General features: G+C 35.7%; 1 protein-coding gene across 5 annotated transcripts in view; it reads left to right on the forward strand.

The window, feature by feature from the left end:
• GABRB3 (gamma-aminobutyric acid type A receptor subunit beta3) overlaps window positions 1-21,201 on the forward strand; it is a 219,233-nt gene that overhangs the window by 104,147 nt on the left and 93,885 nt on the right. For 3 of the 5 annotated variants that reach the window (XM_087967119.1, XM_087967120.1, XM_087967118.1), the window contains 2 exons: window positions 7,071-7,162; window positions 7,321-7,388. The exons of 1 other annotated variant lie outside the window; for it this stretch is intronic. In XM_087967119.1, coding sequence (XP_087823245.1) covers window positions 7,071-7,162; window positions 7,321-7,388 — 160 coding nt within the window. Of the gene's footprint in view, window positions 1-6,573; window positions 6,758-7,070; window positions 7,163-7,320; window positions 7,389-21,201 lie in introns of those variants that run through there. One more of the 5 variants, XM_026666716.2, reaches the window with a different exon arrangement.

The raw sequence follows: 21,201 nt of genomic DNA on the forward strand, positions 1-21,201 counted from the left end.
GGGAATAATGTCTTTTTTCACTTTGCAATTTGGGCTGTTAATAGCTACAATCAGCATCAGGAATTGTCTTAATAGATTGAACTTAACCTTTCCATTGTTGTTGGCATAAAATAAAATCTATCTGATTTCGATGTTGTCCATTTGGTGCTGTCCAGGTGTATAAACATTGCTTGTGTTGAACAAATCATGTGTGCATTATGCTGAGATGATTTTCCTGGAAAAATTGCACTAGGCACATTAGCCCAAACTTGCCTACTATTCTTGAAACTTCTGTTTGGTCTACCTTTGCATTAAAATCATCCATAATATACAAAAGATTATTTGTGGTACTTGCTTGAGAGCACATTGAAGCTCACTGTAAAAAAGTTCAATTTCATCATCATTTCAGTCTACAATTGGAGCATAGATTTGTAGTATGTAGTATGCTGAGTGGCTTGCCTCAAATTTGGATAGATATCGTACAGTTATTATATGCCTGGTAATTCTCAATACATATAGTCATTTATTTACTTATGCAGAATGCATCTCCTTTTCATCTGATAAAATCATTTCCAGAAAAATAAACCATAAACTCATCTTGAATTGACCACTGTTGGTGGTGCCAGGGATGTCTATGATCACTCTAATCATTTCTCTTTAAATTTTGAGTTTCCCAAGAAACTTGCTTCTAACATTCCATGTTCCAATTTGATATAACTTGGTACAGCCTAGGCAGCTTTTTTTCAACATAGGCACCATCAACTGTTCGGCTTCCTGAAGTCTTTCCTCCAACAATGCCATAAAATCCTTGATTACTACAAACTAGCCCTTGCTCTTCTCCAGTAGCTTCCAGCCTGGTGAGTACACTGTTGGTATCCATATCTGAATCATGTTGAGTTATTGCCATAAAGTATTCTGGTTAGATTTTTTTATAGGATAGTTCACTATTGCTTTCTCTAACCCTCCCCATTTATCTGGGCTTGGGACTGGCATATGGTTGATGAATCAACCGTATGGCTGGGTTGAGTGACAAATACATCCTTAGAATAAACTGTAGTAGGTTTATTAATTATAATATGCATTATTTTTTTAGAAAGGCATGTCCTGATTCCCATTATTTTAGACAAATGCTATTTATTCTAAAACTGTAAATTGTTGGGATTCTGGCAATTGCCTGGAATTTTAAAGTTGCCGGTAATTTTGGGATAAAGTTTCTAGGCATTTAGTAGTGTTTAATCAATGACTTATTTGCTGGGAGACATTATCTAGAAACTTTCACCTTTATCTATATTTGATGCTGAAGCAGATTTAATTGCTTTGATAGATTCACTGGGAACAAAATAGATCTATGTTCTTGTTAGTTCTACTGAATCTTTTAGCACATATGATACTACCCTGGTGTGTTTGTGTTTGTGTGTGTGTGTGTGTATGTGTGTGCGCATGTGCATGCACATGTATGTATATAAAAGTTACAATGCAAACAGTATTGATAACAGAAACACATTATTTTATTATGATACCTTTGTTTGAGAGCCATTTCCATAATGTAGCTAAGACTATCAGTAAACATTTGGCCCATGGATGTTGGCTATAATTTCTACCAGCATTACCATTGTCCCTATTGCTAGGCCAGACTAAATCCTTAAAAGCTACATGCCACTCCCTGGATTATTTGACATGCACTTACCTTTGTACAGTAATATCAGGAAATAAAATTGTGAGATGTTTTGCCATCTATATGTGGTGATGGGTAATTTTTCATTTAATGAATCTATTAATGTTTTGAACTGATTTATGGAAGCTCTTAATTGGCTATAAGAAATTCATAAAAGAAACAGGCTTTTGAATAGGTTTACTTTTGTTCCAAATGGAATAGTACATTTTTTAAAAAAATGTGTACTAAGAATATGCCTAGTAGTCAATTTAAGTGACAACTATAGGCATGAGTATTCGTTATTTTTTGTATAAAGCTTTGCCCCGTATTTTAAATCAAGGACTATAGAAAAATCCCAATCCTTTTACTAATAAGATAATGGCTTTGGTACATTTTAATATATTTTTATTTTAATATTTTATTGTGATGCATGAATTGATATATTGGTATTGCAAGCCGCAATGACTAGGCATTAGAAGGATGGACTAACATTTTAATGTAGTACATTTACAAATTTAATTAACATTTTAAATTTTCTATCTTATTCACTGAAACCAATTATTCATCGCCTCCATTGAAACAGAAGGATTTTAGCTAAAACCCAAATAACAACAAGAAGCAAATATGACGGCAGAGGCAGCAATATCACTGATTTCCAAGCTCTTTAGAAAACCAGTCACATAATTTTTCTATGGTTCGGCCTTACTAAAGAGAAATGACCTATGCTGGATAGGTATATTGGCTACTTTCATCACTAATGTACCTTACCTCCACTTGCAAATAATTTATAAATATTAATTCACAATATTTTTAATTTTGCATTAAAGTTATGCCAAAATGAAGTTTTTTTAAAACATTAGATTATTTCCTGGGGTATAAAAGAAAGGGAAGTCAAATACTTAAGAAAGAACAGAACTTTGACTGAAATTCTAGGAAGAGTTATGGAGGTTTCCTCTAGCTTGACTGGCACCATGATCAAAATATGAGCAATCTTACATTATTTTATACAAAAGCAGTTCCATTGTATTCAGTTGGGTTTGATTTCAAATCAGTGTTTATAGGATCTGATTTATTGTTGACAATGTTTATCAGGACATAACAAGTTAATGTGTAGTTAAAAGTAAGATTTCATGCCATGGTTGGTTTCTAATATTTCACTTGTTTTCAACATAATTGAAACATACCATCTTCTGCCCAAAGACTTTTTAATACATGTATCATTTGTAGAGTGTTAACAAGGAAATAAAAATCTAAAAAAAGCAAACATCCAATATCCATAATCAATTAACTTTTTCACACAGCAAAAAGACATCTTGTAAGAATGCTAAATGGGAAAACAATCTTAATTAAATGAATATAACAGATTTTACACATTTATTCTAAGTGTTGATTTGCTCACACCTTACATTTCCTTCCAATTTGCCTGTATAGGGGATTAGTCAAAAACATGATACTTGATTATGTGCATCTCTTTAACACAATCTTATAGTTTCTGTTAAAAATACTTCACTTAAGAAAACATGTATTATAAATTTCGAAAAGAATTTGAATATACATAAACAGAAAGGGAAAAGGAGATCTGGGCTTCATCTTACATTTAATGCAGCTTTTTGTTCCTTTAACAAAGAAATATGGCTAATATGTTGATAGCTTTGCCTTCCATAAACACTCCACCCTGAGAGAGGGGAGGGAGAGTGGGGAGAGGGAGGGAGGGAGAGGGAGAAAGAGTATGAGATGGTAGTTTTTCACTGCAAGTGTGATAGTATAAATTAGTGCTTATGCAGCATGTATAAAAATATATCCTATTGTTTCCTGAATCTCCTACCATTTAGCTTTTAGTGTTCTTTCCACTGAAAGGAAGAAAACTTTTTTTTTCATTTCTCTGCATCACATTTTATATTTTTTCATTCTGTTTTTGTTATTTACCTTTTTTGGGCCTATCTTTTAATGCCCTGGCCCCATTTCTACAGTAATACACATTTTTCTAGATGTACAATATATGGATGATTGCATCAGTGAAGCCAGGACAGTCAATTCTAAACTGAGCCTAAAGCCATACACACAAGCTCTTTGTCTGGGCTGACACTGAGAAAGAAATGCTTGCATATTTTGTATTTGAGAAGCCAAATACTATATCTTAGGTTATCTAAGGTTTGATGAATATTCAATGAATGATCCAGTGTGATACTCATTTTGTCTCTGTCTCTTAGCCCTGAACATACTCATGATTCTAATGTTTAGACTAAGGTATAAATCTACCTTCCTAGGCTCTCCTTTCTGAAAAGCTTTGAGACTTATATTTTCCCTCACACAATGGGATAGGGTGAGATTGACAGAGGACTTACTGATGACTGCAAGTGAAAGTTTAATTTTGGTGCCAGGTTTTAATGTTTGTGATTTTAATAGATATATGTATGTATTAATGGTATATTGATATTCCTTTAACTTCTTTTTGGGAGCTGCCCAAAGTTCAATATAAGATGTGCAGTTACATAAATATTTTAAATAAATAAATATAGAATGCTGCCAATGATAATTTTTGTTCTGATAGATGGTTTTCCAACCAGATTTAGTTGTAGACAAAGTTACATGTCCAGATCTGCATATCCAATCATGATAGCCCATCACCCAGAATGTGTTCCTCCATTTCAAAAAATCTCCTTCATGAATTATATCCTTTAAAAAACCTTCATATGAATAAATAGGCCATAAGGCGTTACTCCAAAATCATGTGTCTTTCCATTTCTGCCACTTATCACAGAGCATGGAGATCTTTGGAGAAAGCCTGCATGGAGACATCAATAGACTTCCTATGTTTGATCTTTAGTTCAGTGCAGGGATAGTGTCCTTCTACTCGTGAAAGGGACTTGTCTGGCAATTCATTTTAATTTACCTCTCAAAATTAGATGTTGTGCCAAAAGAAAAGTTAAGCTTAACACTTTTCAAGAAACTCAGAAAAGATAGCTTCCTAAATAATTAGAAGGTCAATAAGGGCATGGAGGTACAGAGTTTTTGTCAGAGATGAAAAGCAATAAGAAATTGTAAGAAATATTCATTTAGAGTTTAGTAAGGCAGAACAAAGAGTTGATTCTTAATCAGGAAGTACATAAGTATTTGTGTATATGTGTAGGGGTTTTACTGTTCCTAGAATTTGGCTGTTGCTGCTAGGTTGATATGACATTTCTGTGCTTCAGTTTATTTCTTTTCCCCAAATCAAAAAAGAAGTTGGACAATAATTTGTGATTATATTGAGAGTAATACAAGGACAAAATGCAAAAAATAATTGGCCTCCTCTCAGCTACTTCTTAGAGAAACAAAAAAATCTCATCTCTCCTTCAGTTAGTACCAAAAGGAAATAAAATGGTTTATATTTCCCAAATCCTCCTGTACATATGTTTTTCAAATATATTTCATTTGACTGCTAATAACTAAATTCCAAGCCATTCCTATAAAGAAGAGCTGCAAAGTCATCAAGCTAGGTTTTCCCTACCTGCTAGGGCAGTTAAAGCTCCTGAATTAGTGCAGAGAACTCCAGTGAAAGAGTTTACTCTTAGGCAGCAGTCAAAGTGCTGCAAGTCAAGTACTCAAGGTCATCTTTAAGAGAAACAGCTCCATGAGGGTCCCCATACTGATCCGGTGCTGTCAACATCATACTTGGAAGGTGGAGGAAAGAAAAAAATGTTGGGATTTAGAAACCAAGAGTGATTTCTGAAGTGATTGAGCTGCAAAAAGTAAGATAAGGGCATACATGTTAGAAATGAATAATTATCAACAGATGTTAGAACCCAATTTATTAGGAACATGGAAAGAAAGAAATCACAGATGATAAAGGTTATTAGAAAGAGCAAGTTTATAATTATTTGCAGACCCATTATGTAAGGGAAGGAAAATTTATCACTTAAAAAAATCTTTTCAGCATTCAGCCAGGTTGGATTTTTTTTTCTATGTTTAATATTGTACTTATTTGATGTTTGGGTCATTTCCCCCCTCCCCCCCTTTATTTTTTGTACAAATTTTGTTGTTATTGTTGGATGTATGTTTTTTTCTATTTTTTTCCTGTTTTGTATTTTATTCCATTGATAAAACTATATCTATATCTATATCTATATCTATATCTATATCTATATCTATCTATCTATCTATCTATCTATCTATCTATCTATCTATCGGAATATAAATATATATATATATAAAAGGAAAGAGCAAAAGCAAGTAGCAAGTAGGCCCAGTCCCTGTACTTCGGAGGGACTTACAAAGGTGCCCTGTACTGAGTCAGCACAGGCGTTCAGGGTTAGCCAGGCCGCGAGGTGAGAGCCAAGGAGCAACAGGGCAGATCTCTTCTGCCCTGCGCCCAGCTCCCTCACCCCACCCAGGCGGCAGCGAGAGGTACCGGCCCTCTTCCACTCTCAACGCCTCAGGAGCGGTTTCACCTGTGGCTTGGGATCTCCACGCCCGCGGCTCACTTAAGGCCGGCTTGGCTCTTCAGCGTGCGCCCACAGTTTCATCTCGTCGCCAAGTTGCCGCCTCAGTGGAGGCAGCAGAGCGGCGAGGAGCCGTGGGGGGAGGGGAAGGCTGGCGCCGATTCCCGCTGCAGAGGGAAAGAGAGGCGGAGGTGGGCGCAATCGGGACGAAGCGTCCGGGCGAAACGGCTCGTGGGTGCCTCCGCGGCAATCCATGGACGCCGTCCCCGGCCGGCAGAACTCTCCTGGGGGAAAGGAAGAAGAGGAGGAGGAGGAGGAGGAGGAACCCCTCGGAGCCCCCCCCGCGGCCGCATCTCGTCGGTGCCGTGAGCAGCAAAGCTGAGGCTCTGCACGGCGAGGCGGGCGGGCGGCCGACCGGGCGCGCGCACGGGTGGGGGAGGAGAAGCCCTCCTCCGCCTTCTCCACAGGAGCTTCGCGGCGCTACCGGCAGGGGGGACGTGCCGGAGGAGGAGAAAGGGGACGCTCGCCTCCGCCTCTTCCTCAGCGGCTCTCGGGCAGCCGGAACCGCACGCGGCGGCGGCGACGGCTGCAGCGGCGGCGGCGAGGGAGCCGGGAGCGGAGGGATGTGGGGCTTTGGGGGAAGCAGGCTCTTCGGCTTCTTCTCCGCTCCCGTCCTGGTGGCCGTGGTCTGTTGCGCCCAGAGGTAGGAGCAGCGGCTGGCGGGGAGGAGGGAGGGAGAAGCAAGGAGGGCTGCGCCTCGCTGAGGAAAAGAACTGACCAGAGCTTTCCTACAACCCCTGTGCCTTCCTCACTCCTCCTGCTCCGCTGTCTCTGCCTCCTTTCGACTTCTTTTTCCTCGCCTTCTCTTGTCCCGGCCGCTCTCTTTGGCCCATCCCGTTACTTCACTTTCCCTATCCCTCTGCCATCTCTTCCGCCTTCTCTCATCTCCCGGCTCAATGCCCGCCTTCCCTGATTCCCTGCCCGCTTTCCCCTCAAACCTCCTTCTTCTTCCACAGTGTGAACGATCCGGGGAATATGTCCTTCGTGAAAGAAACGGTGGATAAATTGTTGAAAGGCTACGACATTCGCCTCAGACCGGATTTTGGAGGTGAGAGGCCCTGGGGAGGCTCCCCCTACTCCCTTAGGGGTGCTGGGTGTGAGTTAAATGGGTTGGGGGTGAGGGTTCTGCCGAGGATAGTCCCCCAAGCCCTGGGCGCCAGGCAACCGCATGTCAAAATGACGCCGCCGTCTGTTTCCTTCATTAAGGCCCCCCAGTGAATGTCGGGATGAACATAGATATTGCCAGTATCGACAAGGTCTCTGAAGTCAACATGGTGAGTAGACCTCTAGTTATTTCCATCTGGAAATGAGAAAGTGTTGCCTTCAAATGGATGGATTTTAGCCTATTCTGAATTTTGTCTTGGTAGCTCAAGTGCAGAATGTTTGTTTGTTTGTTTTTAATTTTAATTTGAGGGAGCTGAAACAGGTTGAAGAAGGGGCCCTTTAGATAACAGAGCCCCAGATGAAAGAGCTTTTGGCAAAACACCTCCACTGTATCTCCTTCAGTGACTGGAAAGTTTGTGCATGAGTCTAAAGCAAACCAGGTCAGTAGATAACCTGAGGTTTATTGGTCCCTTGTCTACAATCTAGTGTACTACTCCCATGATGGTTTTAGATGGTATATTTCCTCTGTTGAGATAGACCTTTTCTTGATTTGGGAAGTTATAATGCAGCAAAATCAAGTGTAATGGCTGGCTTGGGTGTGCCATATGCAGTTAGCTTTTGGATGGCAGCAGAATGGACTGCATGCTGAAGCTACTGGAGGGAATATAGCCAGATTTCAGAGCGCTGTCTCAGGTGCTGAAATGGAACTTCAGTTGTGTAGATGCATCTGTCATTCTCACTGCTTGCAGATGTCATTACAGAGTTCTACTGCTTGTATTGATGTGAAAGCTTTGCATAAAAAGCCAGTCTCTCCTCCAATGAAGATTGCTAACATATAGTTAACTAGGTTAGCAATTTAAGTGTACTTCACTTTCATTTTGTCATGTACATAAGCATATACATGCCTACTCCAAAGCAAGTTGCAGTGATTTCGGTAGGTCTTTAGTGTTGGATAAGTTTTAATCCCTTATTTGAAACAAGAATTGTATTAGATTTATTTTACTAACAAAAAAGAATACGTGTGTGTGTGTGTAGGGGAAAATGGTATATGCATAAAACAGTATATTAACTGCACTGTATACTCTTAAGGTACAACTTTAATTTGTTAATAGGGAATCTAAACTGGTTTAGAAAATATTTAGAATATATTTTAAAAAATCACAAGGTTTAACTATATAAAACACAATGTAATTTACTTTGTTTACTTTTTCTTTAATTCTTATTTTATACAGTTATTTTTAATGGCAGGGATACTATATTTCCCAGTGCTTGAAATAATATAAGTAGAAATAACATACATAAAGGTTCTCTCTCTTTCACATGCCCAATTTTCAAAAATATAACAAATATTCAGAAATTTGTCAATCTACAATTCTTCAAGAAACATAATGCACAGTCTGCTATAAATCTGGATTAAATTAACAATTTTTCTATTTTAACATTTATATAAATAATATTTATAGTATTGTTGTTGTTTGAGTCTCTGCTCCAAAAGTATACATTTTAAAATTTATCTGAAAACTTAAAGGTATATTTTGTGGAAAGGAAACATGATAAACAATGTCAGCCCATTAATGGTTACTAAGTAAAGAAAGACAGATGATTGATATATGTACTTTTTAAGACTTTAAATGATCTGTGACCTTAAGAGTCTGACATTTAATAACAAAGTTTAAATTTCTGTGTTTCCATGATTCTTAAAAACATTACATGTGAATTAAAAAAGAAGGCAGATTTTTTTTTCTTATTTAACTGACAGTGACTTTTAATAAGAGATCAAGACATAGTTTTTCTGTCTGAAAAAGAAAAGTACTTAACCAAATTTATTTTAGAATGGGGACCCTTTTAAATGGGATGGGATAAACACTGGGAGCCAGAATCACTCAATTGTTCTACTCTACTCATTATCCATCTGCAAGAACTGCCTGTTTCTCTAATTTTAATCAAGTTATTTCTACTTAAATATGTATAAACAACCTAAAGTTCTAATAACATCTATTTTATTTTATTCTCAAAAACATTAGTGTATATCTTAACTTATATTTCTTTAAAATATTGGGAAAGCACTTATTGAAATATCCACTTCACAATATTGGAGTACATAAAACATTGTGCTACCATTCAGATCTAAAAAAAAGATTTTATACTTTTAACTGCTTTTATAGCAGAGAATAACACTATCTTAGCACACATTTTACTATACTATATTTATTATGATAATGCAATTCAGAAGTAAAAAAGCAACTAAGGGAAAGAAAATAGTTAACAGTAGAAGTACTTAGATTTTTCTAACAACCACAAAATCTTGCATAAAAAAAGCTTTTCCAAAAGTTTTTTTTCTTCTAGGTTCTGGGGACAGCTAGACAAAGAATTAAAGCCTGCTGAGGAATTAAGTAAAAATTGATGGGTAGCAAAGTTAAATGTTTTCTTCTGCTGATGACTCTTGTATAAGTGCCACAAATCCTCAACCGTTTGAAATTCTGTGTCTCCTTTTCTTAGTTCCATTAGCAAATTTAGAGAGCTTTTTTTTTTAAAAAAAATCTAAATATAATAGTTCAATGAAACAAAATATTGTACATTGTCATTCTGTGGATAAATATACAGCTTTCATTAGATTGAGTTTCATTCTTTCTTGAGATATTTGATTCTTGATTCAAGGTTGGTTGCAAATTTACTGGCAACGGAAAGACTAAGAATGCATTATAACAAGCTCTGGCTAGTATATCAGCTGTGTTCCCTTTTTAAATTTATTCTTTTGATTTGCTGAGATCAGTTATGTATTAACAATATCCAGATTCAGCATGGAGGGACTGACCCTGTAATGATAGCCTGACCTGAAATGTTACTGCAGAAGTCTCCAAACTTGGCAACTTTCAGACTTGTGGACTTCAACTCCCAGAATTCCTCAGCCAGCTAATTTTGGGAGTTGAAGTCCACAAGTCTTAAAGTTGCCACATTTGGAGACCTCTGTGTTAGTGGATCAAAAACGATGTAGCTTGAGTGTTCTCTGAGGATGGCTGATAAAAACATATATTGCATGCTACATAATCACTTACTTCTATATACAGTATTTGACTATCCTTTAGAATATTGGTTTTTACATTAAAACACTAAGCTTCTGGAAACTTATCTCTTTTAAATTTCCTATCAGAGATCCTAATTCATTCTTGTCCATTTTGGGTTGTTAGGATAAGTCGAATGGATAGAAGCTTGTCAACTGATATGCCAATATTATGGAATATCTTCTTTTAAAAATATGTCTGTTTCCTTACATATGTTTCTTCTGTTGCTGACTGACATGTAAAGCCCTGTATGTGTATATTTGAGGGGGAGCAGATGGTTTAACTTTTTCCCCACCGCTTCCTTGGAAAATGTATGTTCTGTTTTCTCTCTTAATTACTCTAGAGTGCTTATCTTTATTTTTATTAGCTGTTAGCTTCTTTACATGAAAAATGCTGAGTAGGAAAATAATAATCACAATAGCAATAGATGTTCTGAGGAAAATATTTGATGATTAGTAAGACTTTACTTAAATCTACAAATCAGGATATGGTAATCCATCTGTGATTATGGGTATAATTATATTAAGGTCACTCTGTTACTAAGAAATTTTCTTCTTCCACATTCACAGACTCATGTTGTTTGCAGTGGTCCATTCAATATGTATTTTTTTAAAAAACCTAATATATGGTTCCCTTTAAATGTATCAATTTTCTACTTCACCTAGGGCCATGATTCTCAGATTTCTACTGACAAACCAAAGAAGACAAATCAAAGATTGCTCAATACATTGGAAAACATTATATGAAAGTTAAAGATGTACAAATATGTTTTCAAGGCTTTTGGCTCAATTCTACTTTGTCCTATAGTTTCTTGATATAGTCTCTATAATGCTATTATTATGTTGGTTATCTGTTAGCTTTATTTTATTTTATTTTCAGATGTGTGCCTCTGATACTGTTACTTTTTTTATAATTCCTAGTATTCTTGGTATTTAGAATGCTGATTGTGATCCCTGGGAATTGCAGTGGAAGACCATATCTTGTTTATTCTTGGTCTACAAAGTTACGCATTAAAAGAACTATGCTGAATCAGATCAAAGACCCTAGTATGTTTCTGTTTCCACCATGACCAACACAATACCAATATATCAACAGAACCTGAGTGAAATAGCACATTTCTACACATATTCTCCTGAAAGTGATATCAGAATATCTGAGTCCTGTTTCTAGAGGAAATATGTAAGTGTTCTGAATAGCAGCTATTCATAGCCTTATCTTTTATAAAGTTGCTTAAATCTAAATATGCCTGTGCTAGTTTACATGAATTAAATTCTTCAAACTAAAGCCAGCATGCTGTTGCTGTCATTCCACCATCTGGGAGAATACATATCGTGTACTGACATAAATTGTTGCCTGGTATGCTTTCTAAACTTGTCTCTAGAATCTTTTCCTATTGTATCATGCAATTTATACTGTAACTTAGAATAAATATTCATTATATTGCCATTCTACCTTTTTTCAGGAGATCAGGGAAACATATATGGGCAACTCTGTTAAGTTTAGCCCTACAATGTCAGGTAAGGTAGGGTATGCTTGTGAGGTAGGGTATGCTATGAGTCACCCAAAGAGGTCTTCTCAAGCCTAGTCTTTGTCAGACAACTGCTGTTTAATCACATTCGTTCATCAGATGTTACTTGAATTTTGTGAGCACCTAATTCATTAAACTAGGCCACATAATAAAAAAGTTTAAAATAACTATCTAAAATAATGAATGCAAACATGGTACAAGCCCAGAGCATATATTCTAACTAGTTTTCCATCAACTTAATTGATCTCTTGACAGCTAAAAATACTGATTGAAATTTCCAGTGCAAAAGGATGCTTGTTTTATGTTAGGTAATCAAATTAATTGGCTCACTTCTTAGTCCAAAATGATGATCATATAACAGCAAAAACACAAAATTTTCCATTTAATTTCTAGGCAGAAGTTGGGATAGGTTGAAACTATTTGGTATGATACCCTGAATACATTCAGATCTTTTGCAATGGTCAATTTAATATAGATCTGGAGAAGTATTTGGAAAAATGGAGCAACGTGCTCTTAAAATCTAGCCAAGGAAACACTAGCATAATTTTTAGCCTTGGAGCACAATTTGTAAGTAAGCTACAGAGCTATGATGAGTGAAGTATGTGCCATTTGACAAAAATTGATGCCAGAGTTTTCAAATAATGCCCTTTTAAAATCTGATTTTCAATAAGTACCAATAATATTGCTTTGCTGCATCTTTTTTTGTAAAATAAACTAATATAGCTAATATAGCTCACAAAAGATCCTCATGTAGCTGCTGTAAACTAGGAATGGGTTACATGGTTAAAACTTTGTGATTGTGATCACTCTGATTTGAAATCAGGCCAGTAGATATTAAATCCAGTATTCTTTCATGTTCTTCCCCCTATTTTGCATACAGCAAAAGTGGAAAGATTTATATTCTTTTTGATGCAACTGCTGCAACATTATCATTCACAGCATACTGAAGCTATAAATAAATAGATCAGGGACAGAGATTCAAGGAAACTGGCAGTTGGAAAGCAGTTTGTTCATATGTTTTACCCTCTGCTTGAGTAAATGAAAATCTGTTCCAAATTACTCTGTTCAGTGCCATGGATCATGATTTCAGTTGAACTGTTATGTATACCACAGTAACAATTTATGTGATTGTACAATCTACTGAATGCCAAAATGAGACTAGTGAGTCCAGGTTTATTTTGGAACTAGTAAAATACATTTTGCATTAATGGCTGGGGAAAGACAATTTTTGAAATGGCTCCCTTGATTCAGATTTGCAAGTGAGGATAATCTGGCTGTGATATCTGTCACCCTATTGCTCACCACAGTTGATTTGACTGATCTGGCTGGCTAAGAGAACGTTCTCTTCCTCTTATATCATTTCTCCCCCCATTCATCCTGAAACTGTGTGCTTAGTGAAAGAGGACCACCATTTCAGAGAGAAAGACTGCATTGATCTTTAGACAAGAGTATACAACTAGGGTTTGATTTCTAATATCTCCATGCATATACATAACAATATGGAAAAGATTTATCATAGTCTTTTCCAGTTCTCATATGCTTCCGTCCAAGGTACAAGTTGTCTTTGAAGTTACGACAGACAATGAAAAAGGACTTGCGACTCAAATCCAAAGTTCCAATGGATGCTCTGCTCCTCTGTGATGACATACTCCTTTGTCTGCTCAGCAACAGGGTACATTCACATGACCATGATTTACAATGGTAATGTTGAAATCTGGCAGTTTTCTGGTTGTCAACAAAACCACACCCTTAGTGAACCATTGGTTTGCTTAATAACTTTGGTCCTTGCTTAATGACCACCTCAAAAAATGTAAAATCAGGGTGGTCATAACTATAGCTAGAATTATGATGAATGTTTATCTTTAAAATACAACCCTGAAGTCACATACTCCTCTGAAGGTTTCTTATGCAGTGATAATATATTAACCAACTGGCTGATGGTAACGATGCTTATTTGGTTGGAAGTCCTGGCTAGTGCAATGTGTATGTTACTCTTCCAGCTGGTTTTTTTTTTTAATGAATTGAGTTGCTTCTACCTCTTTGTAACCTGATGGATGTCATTTTACAACGTCTGTATTAGTAATTCGTTATTTATGTTCTTCTAATATCATACTTATAACATTAGTGGCAGTTCTTATTCATCTTGTCATTCTTTTCTTATTGTCTTTCATTTTTCCATGTACCATGTTTTTTCTTTAGAAACTCTTAATTTTGCACTATGTATCCAAAAGATTTTAGTTTCATTATTAGCACTTCCAATGTGCAATGTATTCCATTATTTCATTTGTGGCCTAGCATATTTTCAACAAGTTTGTCTAGCACCACCAGCCTTTTCCACTTATCACAATTTATTTATTATTTTCCCAATTAGAAACTCGTGGTTTATATAACTTGGTTATCAGGTGCCTTTGAGCCTCAATGTTTTGTTTAGACCTGCCATAATCTTTATCCCTAAGAAACAGAGGATTTATTTCATGGTGATAGTCATAATCCCTATGAATCAATAAATATGTGATTGTTGTTTGATCATGCTAGTACTATATTTTCTGAATTTTTTATTCCCTTCTGTTCAATCATATCTGATTCTCAGAGACTCCCTGGACAGTCCCTGCTTTTGTTGGCAAGGTTTTTCAGAAGTGATTTGCCATTTTCTCCTTCCCAAGGCTAAGAGAGAGTGATTGGCCCAAGGTCACCCAGCTGTGTGTATGTATGACTAAGGCAGTACTAAAACAGTCTCCTGCTTTCTATCTTGATGCCTTAACCACTATATCAGACCGACTCTCTTTTTTTCTGGATATTGGAATACAAATTCATCATCCCAACTCCTTGGCCACTCTCTGTTTAAAAAAACAAGGCTAGCACTTTAATTGTATCTTCTTGTAAAATGTTAAATAATGGTAGTTCTGCAGTATTAACACCAACTCAGGAAGGTTTGTTATTATTAGTATTTTTCGGTCTTTGCAATTCAAAATATCTCTAGAGTTCAGTTCTTAGTATGTGTTATCTTCAATATGCTTTCCATTAAATTTTTCATTAATTTCTCTTATTTTTATAATTATTTTGCTTTACCATTTACTTATTATCCTCATGTTTTTTTTCAGTCTTGATTTAGATATAATTTCCTGTTCTCTCTTACTCGGTGCATAGTTGGGCATTTTTTCTTTTGTCTCTGTCTGTTTCTTTTTCTTTTTTGCCTTTGTTTTGCTGTTTTGTACATGTCAGCAGATAATGATTTTGCTGTCTTTTGCATTTCAAGGTATTTTTATTTGCTTCTTTAATGATGTCACAAATTTCAGTGCAATATGCTGTAGTATTCTATCCAATCTAATGCAATAAATCTATACTTTTGCTGCATAATCATATGAAATATTGCTGAGATCATATCCTATTGGCCTGATTATTTTATTTACTTTCTAAGATAAAGTTGTAATTTTTTCAAGCAGGCCTTTTTGAGCTGCAGTTATATGAGGCAATTTGTTACTAACTGAATAGAGCATATTTGTGTACAGTGTATAAATAATCAATTTTATTTCAGCATTGTCCATCCTGTAATATCTATGCATTGAATTGCCTTTCAGATCGTTGGAATAAAATATGTGCTATAAACACCAAATTTTCCTGGCATACTCTATTAGTCTATCACATGATTCATTAAGTACGCAGAAACTAGATGTCCTCTGTTCTTTATGCTATTTTGCTTCTAACTTTAGTATTTCAGCTTCCTCTGTTTTGTAAAACTTTTTGGGGTGGGGAGGGAAGATATCGTGTCAATGGATTGTTGCCTGTTGCCATAGAAATGTGCACTGTCTATTTCCTTTATAGTATTGATTGGAGCATAGGCCACAATGTATATAATACAGGTAGTTCTTGACTTAACAACTGCTGCTCAACCCAGAATTATGGTCATAAGACATTGCAGTCATAAGCCAAGATTTCCACATGACCAGAACTAATTTTCCAGATGTTTTCATGGCAGCTGTTAACTGAATGCTACAGTTAAGCAAATGCTGTGGTCATTAAGCAAACAGACTGCTTGTCAGACAAACCCGTTCATTTGAAAGAAACTTAAAATATTTATATATTTTTGAAATTAAAAAGAGGGAGGGAGAGAGGGGGAGGAAGAGAGGGAGGGAGACAGAGAGACAGACAGAGACGGGAGAAAGGATATAGTGGACCTGAAAAAAGGTTATTGAATTTTTGGGCTAGTTTACGAATGTATGCCAGGAAATGAAAACTTAGCTTAAATGTGAATGACGGGAATAAAAATTTTATCAGATGTGGGTCAATTGGACCTACTATACTTCAGAAGATAATGGAAGAATCAGGGATGAATTTGGGTGGCGGGAAGAATCAAGGTGAGGGATGAATATTTTTCAGTCAGATGATAAAAATGGAGGGGCAGGAATGACACAAAAGGTATTTAAAAAGTGACGGAATATTCATAGATCCTCAAGTGAATGACAGTGGTGAACTTTTTTTAAAAAAAAATATGCTTGGAGAGTTTTGGGTTTTTAAAAAAATATCTGTTCATGCATATGCACAGAAAAGGAATGATCGATCAGATGTGGGTTTTTAAAATGAAAGTTAGAATGGATAGAAGGATACAAAAATGATGAGAAATTCTGAATGATACTATTTGGTGGTGTCAAGAGTAGAAAGCGAAAACTCAAATTCTGTATGAAAAGCATTGAAAAATAATTTGGGCAATGCATGGAAGTGAATTAAATTAATATTATACAATAGGGTGCCACATAAGTGTATGGGATTGCTTTAGTGAGAAATATTTAAAAAAGATTCTTCATGGAATAGTGAAATGCAGAAAGCTGTGCATGAGAAAAATATATATATAGGAGAAAATTTGTTGCAAAAACTGAGCCCAAGACAAAGATACTGGGTAAATTGTACAATGATACGGTAGTTGCAAGCAATGTGATAAAAGAAAACAAAATACTGTACATTTAATATTACAAGATAGGGGAAAAATTTAGCGTGATTTTATAGGAACCAAACATTGTTTTGGAAGTGAATGAAGAGAGATAGACAAGAAGATCTCACCAGAATGATTAAAATTAAAAATAAATGTGATGAAATGATTTTTGATGTACCCAATTAGTTTGCTAAGTATACCTTGGAAGATATTTGGCAGAATTCTGAAAAAAAGTATGCAAGGGATTATGTGAATAAATTTAGAGGAGGTGAAAGAGAAATTATTTTGGGCAAGAATATGCAACCCAGATTTCTGCTTTTTGAAATACCATTAAGAAATGTACAAATGTGCTAACATTAATTCTATATTTATTGATTTAGAGAAAGTGTAGAATAAAATTAATACAGGTGGTCCTTGATTAATGACCCTTTATTCAGCAACTGTTCAAAGTTATGACAGCAGTGGACAATTGGACTTATGGTCAGACAGAATACAGAATATAGAATCAGAGAATTGGAAAGGACCTTCTAGGTCATTGAGTCTAACCTCTTGCTCATGCAGGAGACCGAATACCATTTCTGACAACTGACTGTCCACTGATGAAGCACCCACAACATCTGAAGTCAAGCTATTCCATTGATTGATTATTCTCACTGTCAGGAAATTTCTCCCTATTTCTAAGTTGAATCTCTCCTTGATCCATCTATTTCCATCTATTGTTCCTTGTCTGACCTACAGGTGCTTTAAAAAATAGCTTGACCTCTTCCTCTCTGTGACAGCCCCTCAAATATTGGAATACTGGGAAATATGCCTTGAGTATAAGTTCTTGAAGTTGTGGCAGTTGAAGCATTTATTTTTTATTTATTTTATTTGGTTTGTCAATTGCTTACAAGATAATACGTATAAGTAAAAACATAATTATGAATACATGGATACATATAAGAAAAATAAAAGAAACAATAAGACAGGGATGGTAGGCACGTTGGTGCGCTTATGCACGCCCCCTACAGACCTCTTTGGAAAGGGGTGAGTTCAATAGTAGAAAGTCTAAGGTTAAAGTTTTTGGGGTTTGGGGAAGAAACCACAGAGTCAGGTAGATTATTCCAGACATTGACCACCCTGTTGTTGAAATTGTATTTCCTGCAATCAAGTTTGGTGCCATTAACCTTGAATTTGTATCTATTGTTTGCTCTTGTGTTGTTATGGTTGAAGCTGAAGTATTCATTGTCAGGTAGGACATTGCAATGTATGATTTTATATACTATACTTAGATCGGACCAAAGGTGGCATAGTTCTAGGTTTTCTAGGTCTAGAATTTCAAGTCTGGTGGCATAAGGTATTCTGCAACGAGTAGAGGAATGGAGAACTCTTCTTGTGAAATATCTCTGGACTTTCTCAACTGTGTTAATATCAGATACATAATGTGGGTTCCAGACCGATGAGCTGTATTTGAGTATTGGTCTAGCAAATGTTTTGTATGTTCTAGTTAGTAGTGTAATATTATCAGAGAAAAAGCTATGTAAGATTAGGTTAACAACTCTTAATGCCTTTTTGGCTATGTAGTTACAGTTCTAGCACTTAGGACATTTGAGATGAGTACTCCAAGATCCTTGACAGAGTTTGGATCATCAACAAGGTCTTGACTATTCAGCCTGTATTTTATTTTCTGATTTTTTTTGCCAAATATGTAAGACAGAGAATTTATTTGTTGAGATTTGAAGTTGCCATTTGTTTGACCATTCTGATACATAGTTGAGGTCTTTTTGAAGGGTAGCAGTATTTTCTGTGGTGTTGAATAGCTTTACATCATTAACAAAGAGAACTCAGTTGCTCTTAATATGATCACAGAGGTCATTTATGTAGAGTATGAAGAGAGTTGGTCCTAGAACACTGCCTTGGGGGACACCACTATTGAAAGGTACTGAATTTGATAGGACGCTCCCAATTTTGACCATTTGTTGTCTGTTTGACAGGAATGCTTCTATCCAGTTATGCAGGTGTCCAGAGATACCATAAGATTTTAGTTTTAGGAGTAGTTTGTCGTGTACCACTGAATCAAAGGCTTTACAGAAGTCTATGTAGATTGCGTCTATTGCTTTGCCCTGATCGAGTTGTGTAGTTCATATGTTTTCGCAGTGTAAGGAGTTGCAGATTGCAAGATAGTATTTTTCTGAAACCAAATTGTTTATTAGAGAGTGGGTTGTTTGTCTCTAAGTGGAGGATAATGGATTGGTTAATAATTAATTCCATGACTTTACAGGTGACGCAGCATAAAGAGATTGGTCTGTAATTTTCAACTAGGCTGGGGTCTCCCTTTTTGAAGATGGGGAGGACCGTGGCTTGTGACCATAGATTTGGCAAGGAGCTGGTCCTGAAAGATTTTTCGAAGATTATGCTTAGAGGTTTGGCTATGGCAGTGAATAGCTTTTTAAAGAAGTAGGCAAATATTCCGTCCGGTCCAATACATAGAGATGGTTTTAGATTGCGTAGTGCTTTTTCAACATTTCAGCATTTCTGTACCACATGATCACATTTCAGGCACTTTGCCACCAGCTTGCAATTATGATGGTCACAGTATCCTGCAGTCATGTGATTGCCATTTGCAGTTTTTACTGCTGACTTTTGATGAAGCCAACAAAGAACCTAGCAGGAGGTATCCCAAATGATGGTCACATGACATTGTGTGACCACATAGGATTTACCTAACAACCACAACTGGAACTGTGAGAACTGCTGTAATAAGTCAGCATGGTTATGTTACATCAGGCTTTATCACTTTGTCACTTAGCGATGGAGTACCTGGTCCCAATTTACTGTGATTAACTGAGGACTAGCTGTATGTTTGAATTATGGAAAGTTTTGAACAAATTGGTTGTTAGGTGTAGCATTTTAGGCATGAAAATAATGTAATGATTAGCAAGTATTTTGGTGTTGAGCAGGAATAAAACTCTTGTATTGCTTTGATTATTTAATGGATTTATTAATATATTATTAATAAATGTATAACAAATTACCGTAGAGATATTAGACATGTGTTAATTTGCAATATTAATATATACATACTTTTTGTATGCATACAATGCCCAAGAACCTAAATGATCTGCAGCAAATATTAGCTAGATTATATGTTGCAACAAAGAGTAAAGATAATAAAATAATGTTATTGAAGACCAGAAAAGTTTTGTTTGACAGGAAAGTGGATATAGAGTAAATTGTTTAAAAAGAACATATACATATATTTCTTGCCATAGTAGAATGTTTACTGAAGATAAGTACATGAAGATGGTGAAATGGATGATCAAACATTAAAATACAAATAGGTGGATACTAAGATAATGTGTGTAGTTGATTGCAAAAATAATGCTTTTTGAAACAACAAAAATGACTGCTTAAGAATGTGCTTTGTTACCTGAAGTGAGAGTTGAGAAAGTCTGGAGTTATGTAAAACTCAGTTGAATACAATGTATGAGCTAAAATAGTGAAAGTCAGGGTCAAGAATTAATGGGTATTAAATTAATGTGGATTTAATATCAAAGAAGTGTGATGAGTGGTTTGGCCATGCAGAATGAATAAGTAATGAATTTTAAAAACAGTACATGGAGGGAAGGAAATACTAAACAAGTTGTGCTTTGACTAAGATAATATTCTCAAAAAGAAAGAACTGAAGAGTTTAAAAAAGAAAAGGCAACATATATATGTAGCAGGCTATGATTGCAAGATTAACATATATGCTTAAGTTTGAGAACGATGAGTTTAGAATTTTAGAGTGATGTTTATTATACAGCAAATTTTTTAAAATTAATATATAGACTGATCTTTTCATTATTCAATCTAATGTGGATTCTGCAATTTGATCATGCAATATAGAGAACTCATTTTATGTACAGTATACAAATGTACTTCAGTGAAATAAAAAGAGAAAATCTGTATTTTTAAAATGTGGCCTAATTTTTCAAAGAAAGCTTTTTAAAAATCTGCATCATTTCCTGATCTAGTCGTCTTCTTCTAATTTGAAATCAGCCACATTCACATTTTGGGGGGGAATAAGGCTAAAACACAAAATATATTAAAAAGTCACATGTTATGCTTATCTGTGTTTATAGCAAAACATGACTTTATCCATGGACTCCTTCGCTCTTTTTTCCTGATTAGTAAGTAACTGTGTTAGGAAACACATTAAGCTAAACTAATCAGCAAATGCTGTTTATTAGTAGCACAGAGGTAGGAAAGTGCAAGCAGGAACATTCTGTGCTTAACCTTAAGTAAGTGCTACTGTTACTTATTTATTATGTTACTGTTCATATACAAGGTTTAAACTCTGCATTTTTTTAGTCTTAAACTAGAATCAGATTTGGGTAAATTATTTTTATTAAAAATTGTATTTTCATCAACTAAATGTTAAATTATAGAATTTTAATTTAAATCAATGTTATATATGGATTCTGAGTACAGTGTTTAAATTCATC

Source organism: Notechis scutatus, chromosome 5 (assembly GCF_049901735.1).
Source record: "Notechis scutatus isolate UNSWTSFEM ecotype Mainland chromosome 5, rNotScu1.2, whole genome shotgun sequence".
In the NCBI taxonomy this organism is placed as follows: domain Eukaryota; kingdom Metazoa; phylum Chordata; class Lepidosauria; order Squamata; family Elapidae; genus Notechis; species Notechis scutatus.